The 16,799-nt window shown below is 41.2% G+C and overlaps 1 protein-coding gene across 3 annotated transcripts in view; it reads right to left on the minus strand.

Moving 5' to 3' along the window:
• Positions 1-16,799, minus strand: part of DEPTOR (DEP domain containing MTOR interacting protein) — a 71,294-nt gene that overhangs the window by 12,247 nt on the left and 42,248 nt on the right. For all 3 annotated transcript variants that reach the window (XM_062627104.1, XM_062627105.1, XM_062627106.1), the window contains exons 6-9: positions 12,952-13,137; positions 12,278-12,412; positions 9,291-9,361; positions 8,507-8,611 (exon numbers count right to left, since the gene is read on the minus strand). In XM_062627104.1, the coding sequence (XP_062483088.1) occupies positions 8,507-8,611; positions 9,291-9,361; positions 12,278-12,412; positions 12,952-13,137 (497 nt within the window). The remainder of the gene's footprint in view (positions 1-8,506; positions 8,612-9,290; positions 9,362-12,277; positions 12,413-12,951; positions 13,138-16,799) is intronic.

Below are 16,799 nucleotides of genomic sequence, written 5' to 3' on the forward strand. Positions count from 1 at the left end.
ATTTGCTATTGATGAGATGGAGCCAATGCACAGGCACAAGTATAGTAGGTCACTTGTTCCCCAACAGCATTTTAGGTGATGGGCCTACAAGTACAAATCTAACATCAACTACACTGCTGCTGTGAATGCAGAAAAAAAGAGCTCTGAGTTATTATGAAACTTTCTGTATTTGCATAAGGTTTCAGTTGTTGTAAAGAAATAAAAAAGTAATTTTATTGCCCAGTAAAACTCTCTCTCTGTTAAAAAAGTCTTCAGAAAAAAAAGTCACACAGTTATTGGAAATCTAATACTGTTCTGCAGGCTAAGTTTCAGGTCTGGGATAAGCAAGTAAAACCTTGCTAAAGCTAAGTTGTGGGGGGTTGGGGGGGGGGAAGAATTCACTGTTAAAGCTGAAATTTATACTCAAAAAGCTAAACCCACTCGTTTTATATTTCACCTAGGAAATCCTACTGCCTTAATTCCTTTCTCTATAGTCAGTAACATGGATCTTGTTCAAAAGCAGGACTGAAAATCATAGAAATAATTTTTTGTTGTTTTTCTTTATGTGTGCAGTTTGTAGTTTTTATCCTGCTGGAGTGATGTTTGAGCACTGCGCTGCCCATCTCCATGGGTGTGGATCTTTCCCCTTATATCTCAGGGAAGTGATTTTTCACACATAGAGTTTTGATACCTTTATCATAGAACTGTCCTGATAGTCACAAGCAAGCACATATCTCTAGGCTAGTGTAAAGCTGGATGATTTTTTAGTTGATATTATGTCCACTGACTCAGAAAAGCAGAAGGCCGTTGTCCACCAAAGTTAGTGCTCTTCCACACCTCATTGACTTGGTGGTGACTGTGCACCCAGAGGCATCCGCACAAAGATGGAGTTCACTTGACCATCCAAACTACTTCGACAGAAGTACCGTGGCCTCAGAAGAGATGACTTCAAAACAAACTGATCCTTAAACAACTCTGGGGGAAAAGAAGCAAGGCAGACCAAGGAAACAAGTAGACAAATGGAGATCCACCAAAAAAAGTAGGAATGTAGAATGAAATTGTGACATGTCTGAAGATGACAGGGACTTCATCATGGCTTTAAAAGAACTAGAATGTCATACTTAGGGTCTGATGATTTATTAGTGGAAAACAGAGTAAAACAGGAAAATTTTGGTAGAGGTGGTCAGAAACTGGAATAGGGTAGCACTGGAAATAGAAATTCTCTACCCCCAGAACAGTTACAACCTGAGCAGGGATGGCAGGGATGTCACAAAAAAAACAAAGTATCTGGATTTAATAAAACACTTATTTGTCATCATGGTGGGGGGAGGATGGCTTAGAAAAAGGACAGTCACACAGCCTGAAGCTTGAAATTCAGAGGAGCCTGTGCTAGTGTAACATTGCTGCACAGGAGTCTGTAGGTCCAGGCTGCAAAGTTTGATATATGTGTAGTTCTGAGACTGGGAAATCTAGATGATATGCCGTGACCCTCAGCCCCATGAAACACAAGGAAACTTCAGCAAACCTACAGGTTTGGTTTTTTTTTTCAATTCTACTGGTACCAAAATGGATCTACTTATCAAATGTTTTGATTATGTATGATAGTATGCCAGATTTCTTGGCATTTTCCATGTGTTTAAACCCAAACTACTTCACAAGAATACCTATGTATTCTGGTAGGAAAATAGTCACTGTAGTTGCACAAAGGGTTTGTGAGATGGCAAAGAAGAGAATCCAAATTCAAATTGTGTCTTCCATGTGGCAACCATGGGTAGGTTCGACTTGTAGGCCAGTGATACAGTGTCTCTAAGACAGCCTCCTGACATTCAGAGAGGTCCAACCATGACAGGGCTTCTACCACAGAAAAGGAATAAAACAGAGTAGCTGGTGCAGTGAATGGGCACAAGACAGACTGATTAGCAGCTCATCTAGTGCTGCACTGGGATTCCCAATGACAAGGAGAAAGGGAGTCTGCTGAGAAAGCATTTAATGATTCCAATCAACCTAAAGACACTGCTAAGGCAAAGGATGATCAAGGACATAAGGGCTCTATTGTTGCACTTGTAGTATTCTATAATGAAAGCAAAGCAGAAACTTGCCAAAACTTGTCTCCTTTTGGCAACCAGACAGCATTCTGCCAGTGACACACAATGCATCTCCCCAGGTCACATTTTCCTTCAGAGAATCCCAGTATTAGGTATCCCAGTACTCACAGAACTGTGTTGCTATGATAATTTCGATGTCAATATTTCCAGTATAGTTAGAGTGATGGGGTTTTAGGATAGGTCTAACCTATAGAAACATGGTAACCGGACTCACTTTAAAAATGTTGGGAACTACTCCTTGAGGGTAATTAAACACCACTGGAAATGGAAATTCTGGGGCAGTTACAGAGGCATCACCACAGCTCACCAGCAAACACCATTAGCAAATGATTACCACAGACCAAAAAGGGAAAGTAGGCACAGAGTAGGAACACCAAGGCACAGCTTTGTGCATTGACTGGGAAAGTACGGTGACTGCTAGGCATGCTGTTAAACAGCTGTCAAGGACAACCAACCACTAACCTAAGTTTCATGTTGGTGGTGGAGCTGAGTATTTTCACATTCACAAATATTTGATCTCTTCCAGCTTCTGTTGAATCACCAGGCTACCAACACAGCCGCCTTACTACATTTTTCTTTAGAGTCTTTTAGAAAGATTTCTACTTGAAGACCAGATGAATAAACAAAATATCATCCAAACTGTTGACCATTATGTTCTTACTATGCTCTTAACATGCCTTAATGTGACAGCCACTCTTCTTGAGCATTATTTACAAGATGTTCAAGGTTAATGACTACCCTACTCAGCTCACTCTCTCCAATCTCTGTGATGGATATTAGCATATAAAATCTGAGGTTCTGGTTACAGCTGCATAAAGTGAAAGACAGAGCAAAATGTTGTTTCAATTTTTATCGTTTTCCAAAACCAGAGTTTATTTTATAGTAAAATATAAAATCTGATTTCTTAAAATTAAATTTCTCTAAAGTCATCAGCACTTGAATACAGTTTACACATTTGTATGGAGGACAACAGACCTTTATGTTACAGTTTATAATTAAATACTATCAGAAAATGAAGCAGTCACTTATGGAGACATGTTTGAAATTTATATATACATTTATATTCAAGCCCTACAGTAGTGCTATTCATTGCATACAGTGCTGTGTGCATTTAGCTCTGCTGCTTCTCTATTTATGGACAAGCTATGAAAGCAGTTTGTCAGCAACTTTATTTGAGTGTTCACATTACCAAATACATTCATTCTGAATTCACCCTAATGTAATTATGAAATTCAGCAGTGAGCTGATAACACAGCTAAAGGAAAATACCAACCTGCGTCAGTGTTTTCATGCTGTAATTGAAAACAGATGGCAACTCGTGTAATTTATGCTTTTCTACAATCAGTAACATGTTGGTATAAGATAAGAATTCTAAGACTGAATTGCATCTGCTTCAACAACACCATATGCTAGTGCACAGTATAAATATTTATCCAAACCTGCTTCATCTTCTCATTTAAAGCTCAGTCACATGAGATAGATAGCAGAAGTACCCTTTGGATACCTTCAATTAACACTGAAGCATCTCCCCAGTGCTTGAAAGGGTTAAAGCCCTAGCATCAAACATTGAGGTATCTTTCCTTTCCTAAGCTTCGTGAAGAGGGTTAAATGGAGGCATGTTCATTGTGCCTTATTTATACAATATAAATCCCAGTCTTCAAGCTCCCACTAGGCTGCATTTAGGAGTTACAAAGAAGTTTCTCATGATGTCTGTGTTTGTCTACTTTTCCCACTATCTTGTAAAATACTGACGACTGGCCACAGCCATAAATGGGACATTTTTTCCTGGGGGAATAATTATTTATTTTTATATTTATTTTAGCGTTTTTACACTGGTTAATCTTGCTTGTCGAACAATTGAGCAGTCAGCAGGTTTGAGGTCAGACTTACAAGGATCATGGAAAGAGTTTTGTGTTTCTCTGCCTCATGGTGTACATTCAACCTCCCAAGAATCTCAGAGTTCAAATTTCTTCCTATTGCAGGAATCTAAGGCACTGGCAATTCCTCTGACATCACATGGTTTTGGGTTGGTTTTCCCACCACTTAACATCGTATAATGTGTAGCTTTTAGTCCTTACAAACCCATAATATTTTATGATCGTGGCAGTATTCAGACTCCTTGGACTAATCAGATAGTACCTATGTTCCTTTGATTGCAGGGAGACTGTGCTTGATGACCTCAATGAACCCAGCAGGAATCTTCTCTGTGAGACAGCAGCTACTCAATTACACTTGAGATTTGGCTCTTATTCTGCTACTGAAATAAATTGTGAACCTGAAATAATCATTAGCAAATGCAGAAGGGGATGGCACGGACAGAAAATTTATGAGGCTGACCTCCTCCCTGCACCAGCTTTTAAAGATCAGGAGGAGAGCAGAACCAAGCTGAAATCGTCTTAGCTGTATACTGTAATCCCTAAGCAAAGCTTGAAACAGAAGAGTGACCATACATGGTCCCCCCAGACTCACTGCTACTAACCGAAATGAAGAGCTAGAACTAGAATAGGATAGAAAAGTTTGAGTGGTTGTTGGCAATTTGTATGACACAAGGGCCTTGGATGTAAACAGCTATGAATAGCAATTTGCTCAAAATCAGTTTAAGGACTCAGATATTCTTCAGATTCCTCAAAGGTTAGAGCTGGGCACTGATTTTTTTCCAGCCAAAGAGAAAAACAGATAATCAGCAAAATGAGTGATTAATTTGTCTCTCTCACAGGACTCACACTAAGCTGGGTTTGCTTGTTTTTGTCGCAGAGGGGTAATGATACATAAAACGTGATGCATAATTTAAGTCACTACTTTGAAGTCAAGTTGCATGACTTTTCAAAGCATACTCACACCTTAAAAACAGAGATTTACTTACAGAATAAAACACTGAAAAAAGGGAAAAAGTTTTCCTGACAACTGGCAATGTTTAACACTGGCATCTGCAGAAAGCCAAATTTTTCAGCCAATCAATGCTTAATATTAAAGTAACCTGGGAACTTTGAAACCCTGCTGTTCTTGTCTCCCATTGCTGACAACAACAGACAGCAAAACAGAGCTGCAAGTAACTCAGAAGTACGCACTGCAACAGTGACTCCTTTCATAGCCCCGCGTCGCCTCCAGCTGCCACTTGTTCATGCGCTTACAGTAATCATGCTCTTCGCAATGCTTCACAGGCAACTGCGCTTCAACAAACCAGGGCTAAAAATACTTTAAGAAAGCTAATTGACAAGGTATTTATTAAATTATTTACTCATCTTCATATGTGAAGCCTCACACTGTCAGTGGTTATTCTGTTCACCAGCACCAGAAGAGGTATCAAGACCCACAACGTAACACCCTCTTCAGCAGACCATGCTAACAGGGGTTTTCCCAAAAAGAAATTGTCTAAAAATTCCCCCAGAAGAGGATATAATGTATAAGGAGATGGCAAGTGCTGCAACACAGAGGTGGAGGTATGTGACAGAGACCAGTGCACCCCAGATGCCCACCACCGTGCCCACCACACTGTTGCTCTGCGTGGTCAGGGCTTATGGAGGTTTCTCCTCAGAGTCCCAGTTCACAGCACTTTGGAGCAGGCCAGGAGCCCAGCCAAGGTCAAACTGACAGCAACACACCACAAAGTCTTTCAGGTAAGTTTAGCTTGTAATGTTTACTGCTTTAAATACTACACATTAGAGTTTTAAATGCACAAAACGAGGTCCTACAATGAGTCCAGCATAACACAACAACAGGAATATAGTGCTCCAAATGCAAAATCACAAGATTTACAAATAGAGGCACTTCCAAAAATGATTACACTGGATGCATCTCCTTAAGGAGGAAAAACCCTGCTGCTGCTGCCAAGAACTTTCCTACAAACTGCAAAGCCAAGTCTTGGCTCTTCCTCAAATTCTTGCTCTTTTCATCATAGCCAACTTTGCTTGTTAGCGCTTCTTTGGTGTAGTGGTCAGAGCAACACTGGCAGACAAAAGCCTCTTGCACCAGCCCACCAGAAGTTACTGTGCCCAATAGTCTATTTTCAAAGTGCCCCTCCTGCAGCTTCCACACAGGGGAAGGTTTATTTTCCAGGAGCTGTCATCTAAAGCTTGTCATACGATTCCTTTAAACTCGCCAGATTGAACAGTTCTGTAAACAGATGGATTAAGTGACATAGATTTTTAAAGATTTCAAATCCTGCACTATAATTTACATCCCTATTGCCATGGGAACACCTCAACAAAACCACCTATTTTCAAAGAAAACTGGCATTTCTTCACCAGGAGCTAAATGTATTAAGTGTTTCTAAAAATGAGGCACTGATTTTGGTGTCTAAACAGGGACTCATCTAATATATGGCCATAAAGTTTTATTGTGTACTTCTGCTCTAAAAAGCAGTTTTATATAAAGATAGCACCACTGCAAATTCAAGGCAATGTATCCCAGTTTTACTGTCTAAAATACTGTTTGCTCCCTACAGGACAGCAGTCTGTTTTACATTCTTATGTTTTGAATGGTTCAGGCGAAGCTTTGTAACCCTATCGGAGTACATGAATGCATGGAGAGCACAAATGAAGACATAAGGACATCATTTACTACATAAAACCAGTTTTATAGGTGAAATATGAAAGAACAGCTTAACTGGAACATCCGAGTGTGTATTCACAGGGCAGCCAGCATGAAACCAAAAGTAAAAACAAACCAAAGCCCCACGATATTCAGATCTAAGCTGCTAAGAGCAGAAGTGAAATCTCTAAGATTAAACATATGACACCACAGTGTTACTTTTACAAGTTAGGTTTCAGAACTGATCTACTTTACTGCTTGCTCCTATATTCAGAGAGTAAAAGATGCTGTAAAGCACAAAACTCCCAGTTCAGGATAAAGAACATACATCTGAATAAATTAATAATTTTTAAGTGTAAGTCTTTTAAGTTTACCTGGTAGTGTTCAAGGCCAGGTTGAACAGAGCCTTGGGTGACATGGTTTAGTGGGAGGTGTCCTTGCCCATGGCAAGGGAGCTGGAACTAGATGATCTTAAGCTCCTTCCCAACTCAAACCATGATTCTATGAAATTTTAGGTATGATTATTATTTGAAAATTATACTCTTCATATAAGAGATGTAACTGCATGTTTTATTTAGGTATCATATAAAACATGTCACAAATGCCAGGTCCCTCAGGAATTAGGTTGTTTGCCAGCAGGGTGCTGCACGCTCCAACAGGCTCTACAGCTCCCATTCCCTCTTCCCAAGGGTTTTGCCTGTCTGTCCTCTAAAAAAAGTAAATGTTTCAAAGACAGTAGGTTCTAGCGAATGTTATTCTAAAAAAGCCAGCAGTAGGAGAAGAGAAGCCCCTGTAGTACATCTGCTAAGGAGGGTGCCATTGCAGGTCTGGAATCACACGACAGGCAGGATGTGCATCCCTGGAGCCATGGAAGTACATGTTGCTTCTAGCTTGCTGGGTGTGAATATATGAGTGAGAGGCAGCTGGGATGAGTGTGGTGGGAAGGCGGATGATTTAGAAGGCAGGTGCAAGATTCATAGCTAACTCGGCTGCATGTGGAATACTCCTGAAACCTTCATTTGTGTTGTCACAGTACAGTAAAACATGCCATATACCAATAAATCAACTTTTGTGTCTAGCCCAGCCTGGACAGTGGAGTAGGTGTAGCAGCTAATCTCCCTTTCTTGCTTTTTAGGTACTTGGGATAATGCTTTGCTTTTATTTTTCTCACTGTGGAAGACAGGGATTATTTCATAGATATATGCAGGACGTTACTGAAATCCACAGGTAAGTCAACGAGCTCTGCATTAACCACAGCCTTCACGTGGAATTTGTATTTATTTTTCTTAAATCATGTATGAAATTATTTTAACTCTTTATGAAATAGTAAAATATCATACACTCTTCAAAATGTCTTAAAACTTTATTACTTTACAGCAAACAATGGGTTATGCTAGCTTCACTTTCAATAGATATATCTGACTTTGCCTCTTTCTGTACAGGCAAAGCCCAGAAGCTTTCCAGCAATCACCTAAACTCCAGTGTAAACTGGGAAAATAAAGTTGTGCGGAGCTGGAAAAAGGTGAAAAAAAAACCAAACCCAGCCCAAAACACAACTCCCACCCCTCAACACCACCACTAAAACCAGCCAACAAACTGGAAAAGAAACCAACACCTAAAGAAGGGAACAGATCAGGAAAGCAACTTGGAAAGGATAAATGAGTTTCTTATGGAAAAGAGACTTGAAGAATCTCAGGGACAGAAGAAAAGAAACAGGAGGGGTGTGACAGGCAGCAGAACTCACAGTGCATAAATGCATGAAACTCAGACAAAGGTATTTAACCCTGGGAACAAACGCACCTCTCCCTCCCCCCCCAAATACAGGCAGCACAAGGTCTTCACTGACCAGCACAAACACTCTCCGGGTGAATCATCTTGTTTTGAACACCCACCTTCATGCCAGCCGCAGCTGCTGGCCCACTGGGGTCCACAGCCTGGATGTGGCAGGGCTTGCTGCCCCGCACCACAAAGCCCCAGCCCACCGCGTCGCCCACAATCTGGAAAGAGAAAACAACAACGCGATCACCTTCAAGCAGCTCCATGAAATTCAAGGGGGTAACATCTAAATTGTTCAAGACGTAATTTCAGCATCTTCCAACACACAGTACAGGTCATTGTGTATGGCCTGTGGTATCACTCATGGGAAAGGCTCTGTCCAAATGATTCCTCTTGCTTTTAATTAACTTCCTTTCTGCTTTTATTCATTTAACCAGGAGGCTGTAAAAAGCAATGCTTCCAATGACTGGGTTCAAAAATGTCTTTACTGAAAGGTTTTCTCTTAAAATGAATATGAATCAAAATTTCTGTCACATCACAGTCTACAAATGCCTAAGTAGAAGACTCCAATTTGGGTAGGTAATCCACCACTCCACTCCTGCAAAGCAAGTTTTACCAGGAGCACAAAGTCTAGATAAGTTTGTATAATACAAATCTTATTGGCTTTATGTAATTTTACACTCCATTTAAGTCAGCAATACTAGATTGGCATAAAGACAGGATAAACAACTGCAGAATCAGACCTGAAATGTGTGGAAGTACTGATAACAGAGTTTGGGATTTTAAAGTACAAACCTCAGCAAATGCAAATAAGCTCTAATTAACCCGACAGAAAATGCCCATTTGCATTATCTTATGCATACAACATGCAGAAAATGAAGAAAAATACTGGAGACATACCGTAAAGGTTTTTCTGACATATGGGGCTCCAGGCATCAAGAGCTCATCAGCAGTCACAGGTCTCTTTAAGACTGTGGAGGCAGATAAATGAATATTCAGTATAAGCACTCCTCTGGAAATACTCCTAATAAATCAGAAGTAATTTTGGGATACAACATCCTTTTGGTCCAGCTTCCCATACACTCTTTCAGTTCTTGCAGATTTGGGCATTTAGCCAACAGACTTTGTTGTCTGCAATCAAGAGCTGCAAAACATTATCACAACTATCAGAAGTGGCTGTTCCTGAGTCCAGTGTTGAGAAAAGGGACTGACCTTCCTGATATGGAGCAGCTTTTCTTACCAGCCTGCTCTGTGCATGTTGGGTGATCTTTGCTATTTCATCTGAATCAGGTTTGCATCATGGAATTAAGTAACAAAAATATTCTGGTTAGGTCAGGAATTATCCCAAGAGAGTTCTGCAGCTGTAGGCACAGACATCTCACCCCATCTGGGATTTTACATGAAAGGAAATACCAGTGAGTTTCTACAGGTGATTCCACATTGCCTTGCTGTGTAATGAGGTAATTTTCCTCTGAACAAGTAAATTTAAAGTTCTGCCAAACCAAATCAATACCAATCTGTGTGTCATTTTTTATCTGTCTATAAATGCTTCATAAGACAGAGGACAATGTAAAGACGCATCTTGTTCACCCTATGTGCCCACTTCACCTTTAAAATTAAGGCTGTTTTTCTTCATAAATAACTCTGATTGTATCTGCCTTTTCAGTCACAGGTGGAACATAAAATTTCCCACAGATGGTATTTGAAGACATTCCTGAGTTTCCTAATGACATTCATGGGAGCAGGCAGAATTCTATCATACAAACCAATACGTATTTCTTTTACTTTCCCATGGATTTTGACAAATTGCCATTTAGCCAGTGTTACGCTTTGCAGAGCATGCCTGATCAATGTGGAAACCCTGAGTGATTATGCTCATTCTACAAGTCAGAATCAGGTAAATTATCCAGGCAGGACTCCCTTGCATGCCTCCCTTCATTGCACATCCATTGTTTTTCTACATGACTGGTCAAGTCATGACCTGGGTGGTTTTAAGTGTTTGCCTGCAAGAGAACTCATCTGACAATAAATATACCTCTGCCTTGTGTTTGTTAGCACTCAGCTCAGCAATGTGTTCTGGGCATGGAGAGCAGGAAACTATCTGTGAAAAAAATCACTTTATAGTCCAGCACAGGATTAAGAATTCCTCCATGGTATTTACATCTGACAGCCTTACGTTAACCAAGCAAGATGACGTGGGGATCTGTGCTTGTGCTATGGGAGAAATTACCCTACGCTGCCAGTAATTGTGAAACTCTTAAAAAGAAGTCTGTTTATAAGTCCACTGCTGTCTTCTTTCAAATATGAGTCTGCTAAAGCTATTCGGTGTTTGAAAACTAGTCCTACAGGAGAATTTATTAAAGAAAAATAAGGAATTTATGCAAGGGCAACATCAGCCTCTCCTTCTTCCAGTGTTGTGTAATCAGCTGCATTAAAATAAACTTCTTCTCACCACCCATGGGTTGACACTTCGTATATAATCAGAACCATAAATGAACAGAATAGTCAGCATACTTCAGATAACAAACACATTTATGGACAGCACATGAATGTGTTTTATCTGTCCCAGAAAAGTTTCCAGGATGTAATTAATGATGAACTGAGGCCAAAGAGCTCCCCATACAACAGTCTTTGCCAGGAAGTATACCTGGGAGATAGTCTGCCAAAACATGATACTGTGGCACTCTTCATACAGGGGCAAACCCATTGCACCTAGGGGTCAACACATCAAAAGGTGGTGCTGAATGCCCAACAGTATTGAGAGCGTTCCCTTAAGCTGGACAGCAGGTCTGATGTGGGGTGCTATGGTTGCTGTGCATGCAACCCTACTGAGTCCTTCAAATTATTTCAACTTAGAACCTCATACTGAATTCCCTGCAGAGATTAAGGAGAGGGAAGGAAATGTGCTAAAAGGAGAGAGAGAAAATACTGCTGTAACTATGCCTGTCTTTATGATGGCCACCGCACAGAAGGAATGAAATGCACTTTAGCTCATGCATCTCCAGAGCAAATTGTAAATGTTTTGAATGAGATTCATACAGTGCTTGAGGCACTCTCTAGTAATCACTTCAGATACCAGCGCCCCTTTGAAAGCAGAACTTGCACATATCCACTGAAGCCTCCCCGCGTTGCAAAACACTCCCCACACCATCAGCAGAGACCCGGTAAATTTGAAATAATAATAAGGAGCACAAAGGGCAGCCAGGACTCTGCTTTGAAATTCAGGGTTGTTTCTGAGGGAGACAGAGAGGCTGAAACAATATCTGTCCTGGTCTGTTTTCCCCTTCCCAGATGTACATATGAAACAATTTTAAGTGAACTGTGTAAGAATGGGTGTGTTTAACCTTCCGGCATGGGATAGGAAATCCTTTCAAAAGGAAAATAAGCTTCAGCACTACATTTACCTTCCTAAACAGCCCGGTGTAAGACCCAAACAAATGAAAACGTTGAAATGGTCCCTGACAGGCTGAAACAATGCTGCCTCTTTCTTTCAAGTCTGCTGTTTTCTGAGTTGTGCTATTTCATAGTAACTCAAGCGGCCACTGGATAGTTAAACTCTCCTCTGACTTGCACTGAAGGAATGTCTCTAGGAGGGGATTTGAATCAGTCCAGAGCTTGGCAATGAAGAAGCAAATCTGGGCCTCTGACTGCATGTCCTCCTAAGAGATAAACTGCAGCTCAAGCCACAATTATGGGCTTGATGCAGAGATTACTGGAGGCAGACGTCTGGCTTGGGTTCAGCAGACTTGAGGCTAGTAGATAATAGTGCCCTCTGGCCCACAAAACCTGTGGCACTGTGAATTGTTAATGCATCCTTCAAAAAGATAAACTCAGGCGTGATTCTAGGCATGCTGCTCCTGTGCACTGCAAGCAGTGCTGGTGCTCACCAGATTTGGGGTTGCAGAGCACTGGGGGACTGCTGCTGAGTGTTGGGCTACTGCTGAAATACCCACTGCTGCCACAGCTACTCATGCTGCTTCTCCGTACTGCTGATACGATCTTTATCTCCTTGGTGGGACTCACTACAAGCAAACAGAAAATGTAGAGAGAAAGGGAACCCATATGAGTTATTAAACCCACTTCCCTGGTTTCTTTAAAACAACAGCAATAAGCCACGCTTTCAGTAACAACACTGGGAAGGGGTTAGTGTATTCCACACAGCTGGAAAAGTCACTGTATGAGCATCCTGCAGCTAACATGATGGCTGAACTATTCCCATTGCACTGTCTTCTAGAAGGCATTTCAATATAAGTAAGTTTTTCCATCTTTTTACTTTGCATTTATTCTCTTAGTTCTTACTAACTAGCAAATGCTGCAGGACCCCTTCCCCTCACTTTTACTCTTCTTGAAAACTCCACATAAAATGTATGACATATTACTTTGGGCTTGGGGGATTTTAACTAGTTCTGCTTGTTTGTGGACACCGTATTTTGACCAGCATTTGAAATGCTATTGATCCACATACAAAACTACCCTAGGGAACTGAAACCCCTTGTCCAAAAAGGACTTTTTAACATCCCATGGAGTCACCCTACAGACAGCAGTATAGTTGATGAGTCACCTGAGAGAAAACTGGTGTGTTTTCTGTTGTCATGGTTCTGCTTGCGCAGGCAAAACGGGCTGTCGTGGCTTTCTGGCATCAAGCGAGATTTCTCAGTGAGGAGCTCCATTAATCGCCGGCGGCGGCGGAAATTCATTCTGCACTGGTAAAGCAAGTTGCTGTCCATAAAATGGTGCTTGTTGGACACTAGGAAAAGAAACGGGTAGAAGAAAGGCTATAGCTGGTAGAACTGAAATCAGAGCATACCTGTCTACATTGTGTCCACTGCATGCCTCACTGTAAGGAAGCAACACTCAGAGCTCTCCTCTTCCCCTCTGCAGACTCAGAAGGGGGAAGGTGGTCAGCTTCACACAGGTATCTTCAATATGCGAGCTCTCATAGTGTTGATAACAAAGTAGGAACTGTAGTGGCCATTGCTGAGAGAAAACTTTTACACTACATTGATTAATGACAAGCACTTTTTATTTTCAAGTGGAAACGGAAGTTCTTTATCTTTCCATGACAGGTTGCACCATAGTCCATCTCCACACACGCCTCTTCTGTATGCCATTTGCTGCTGGTGGTCCCTGCAGACCAGATGTAGCTCCTTTCATCAAGCTTTTTGTAAACTGATCAGTCTAGGGCGGTCCCTGAGAGCTCTGACTGACCACCCTGCTCAGAGCTACAGGGCAGCAAGGAATCAAGACCTGTGTGTTTCCTCTGTCTTGTTCACCACAGACACTCTGTCCCAGACACTTCCTGCAGGCCACTTCCCCCTTTCACATGGATACACAAGGTTTGGGAACAGGCACCCAGCCAAAAATCATTTCTTACATAATGAAAAGGAGTCTTAATTACAAGCTCTTTTGACACTGAGAGCAAATCCCAGGTTGCTGGTGTCAGAGAGAGAGCACAGAGCCTACCCACAGGCTGCAGCATCACCATAACGCCTGTGTTTGCTGCCACTGATGCTGCATCTCAATAGTGATGAAAAATGAAGCAGTTGGACAGAATTGTACCAGGTCCCAGAAGTGCTCTGACTCCTTCAGGGCTTGAGCACAAGAAAGCCCTCTGCAGTACCCCTGTCATTAGTACTGCAGCATCTTAAATAGCTGCAGTAGATGTTCTGGCTGCATTTCATCCATCTTCACCTAGCTTCTGTGATTATGTTCCACAGAAATTATTTCCTACAGTTGACCTTTTCCATGAAGGATCTAGATGCTGGATTTACTTAGTTTATAAATCTCATTTCTTTCAATACTGAATCATAAGAACTGGTGGGTTATACATATTTATGTGTAAAGTGCAAACAAGATACATCTGCACTCAGAGGTCAGTAAAGTCTCTCGAGTATATCACTCAGTCATTTGGTCTCAGTCTCCTACTGCAGACACTGAACCTTTGCCTTGCTCTTTGCTCTGCCCAATATGTGGGGTCGAAAAGCAGCAGAGCTCAGGATGCAACACCAGACCCAAAGCCTGGAACCCTGCTTGCCTGCTTTCCCTTCATCTTCATCCCCAACACATTCTTTCTTGCTCTCATCCCTTCTTAACACCTCAGATGGCTCTCCATGAGCCCCACAGAAGTACAGCACAGATGTGACAGACCTGTAAAAAAGGCTGTATTTAGGCATAAACCACCAGGATGTAATTTGATGCTTGTGAGCTGAAGGAATAACCTCAAAGAAGACAAAGTCCATTCACTTTCTCCATGTTATCCATGCCAGGGATGTCTAGTCATGCAGACAATAAAGAAGACACCAGTTCTAGTACAGCATGGCCCTCTACACCTTTTTAATGAATAAAGCAGAAAGGTCACAGCAGTCAGCCAAACTGTGATGTTTCACATACCATCTACACAATAGACCCCTGTTACCTACATTGCCCGGTTCTGTTGAAGAACTTTGGAAAAGCCAGAGCTGCTTGGCTTTTCTCTGCTTCATTTTGGTGCTGAATCTGTTATTACCTCAAAACAGGCGCATGCATCCTCCTTGAGCAAAAACGGCTTTGCTAAGACAAATATAGCATTGCAAGCAATTTTTACTGTGTTCTGACACATTAATTATTGCAGGCACATGCTGCTGCTGTGCTCCTCATTTTGGACAAATATAGTATGCAATACTATTAAACAGCACTTACTAATAATCACTATTTTTGAAGAACGGAAATAGAGGAGGAGAGATTTGGAGACTTGCCTACATCCACAAAAGGATTTGCTGTCAGAGGCAGTTAGTATGTAGGTGTTCACAGCTACCAGTCTCATTCTGAGATCACTGACACAGTAAGTAAAAGCAGCACTATCTAGCTATGTCCTACATTATTAGAATAATCTGATGTAAATTAAAAAAAAAAAAATCCTTTTTTTCTTTTTTTTTATGACATCCTAAAATGTTCCCTGAAACTTAAAAAGACAAATTCTACTTATTCAGCATGCTACAGGGATTCATAATCTTCAAGGAAAGAGGGCCCCACAAATACTCCCTTGGAAGTAGAATTACTGTTGCCAACAGTTTGCAATACAAGAAATGGTTTCTGATTCAAATTAAACATTATGGCACTAACGTCTTTCATTAAAACAATTCAGTTTGTGTCATTAACCAAAGTGCTCTGACGGTCCTCAGAAATGATGGCAATCAGAGATCAACACACACTCATGTTGCACACATCGTAAAGCTCTCTGAAATACTGGAATAGCTACTGACCATGAAACTAGATAATGTAAACTTTTTTTATGCCAAGATACTGAGTGTATTTTAGAATAACAATACTTGTTTTGACTGAAATACTGTAGTATTTATATACTTACAAGAGCAAAGCTTAGGTCTTACACTGGAGTAATTCATCCATGCTGTAACTATTTTAGTCCACAGAAGGGTGAATTTTTATATGATAAATGAATACAAGTGGAAAAGGTAAGACCAATGACTGCATGCTGTAGAATATTTGTGCATTATTTACAAAACAAAAGCTTTGTAGCCAGACTGCCTATAACAAGTAGCATTAGTACAGAAACTGGAGTGCTCACTGATTTTCATAGTTTAATTCCTCATTTCTATAGATAGTTCATGTTTCATGTGAGTGTTAGAATAACAGCCTGCATCCTCAGTTTGAGCAGATTACATATTTGTAGCACCATGTAACCTTTTGCATATTTAAGAACCTAAAAAAAAACCTAAACAGAGGCAGTGAGCTCAGACTGCCTTCTGGTACATACATCATCAAATAAAATATCTCACCAAAATTATTGGGGTGCCCCATGGCACATATTCATGATTTGGGATGAAATGTCTGTTCTGTGACTCTGCCTAAGGATGAGTACATCTGGAAGTGTCCTCGCCCATAGCAGGTGGAATGGAACTATACGGTCTTTAAGGTCCCTTCCATGATCCTGTGATCTGGGACAGTGTGGAAAAAGTGATTTCCAGACCATGGATCAGAAGGTAGAGTTTGAGATGGGGGAAGCAGACACCCGTGCATGCTGCCTCTGAAGCAGCTGCAGTGCAGTGTCTGTCTTTCAGGGTTAAGCAGGAGGAGCTACACTTGTCCTTTATAAATCGCAGCTATGTGAATGCTGGACTCAGAGCACACCCAGAAGGTTGGGTTTGCTGCACTTAGTACATGCTGGGTGAGAGGTATTAGTGCACGCATAGGTGCTCAGATCAACTGCTTTAAGAGTCCATGTTTTGCTGCAATCAGCAGAGAAAAGTGGGAGTGAAGAACTTTCCCAGGCTGATTGCGGAATGCTGAGAGGACTGCACAGACTTGCCCAGGAGAGATTTCTTTAAAGGTAATTTAGAGGTTGCTACCTCAAACTAATGTGAAGTGTTGACCCAGGCAGCAGCAGATAAACTTGTGGCAGCTGACAGGGCT

This window comes from Pezoporus occidentalis, unplaced genomic scaffold, assembly GCF_034315485.1.
Source record: "Pezoporus occidentalis ecotype Australia unplaced genomic scaffold, CSIRO_AGI_Poc_V1 ctg3, whole genome shotgun sequence".
Classification (NCBI taxonomy): Eukaryota; Metazoa; Chordata; class Aves; order Psittaciformes; family Psittacidae; genus Pezoporus; species Pezoporus occidentalis.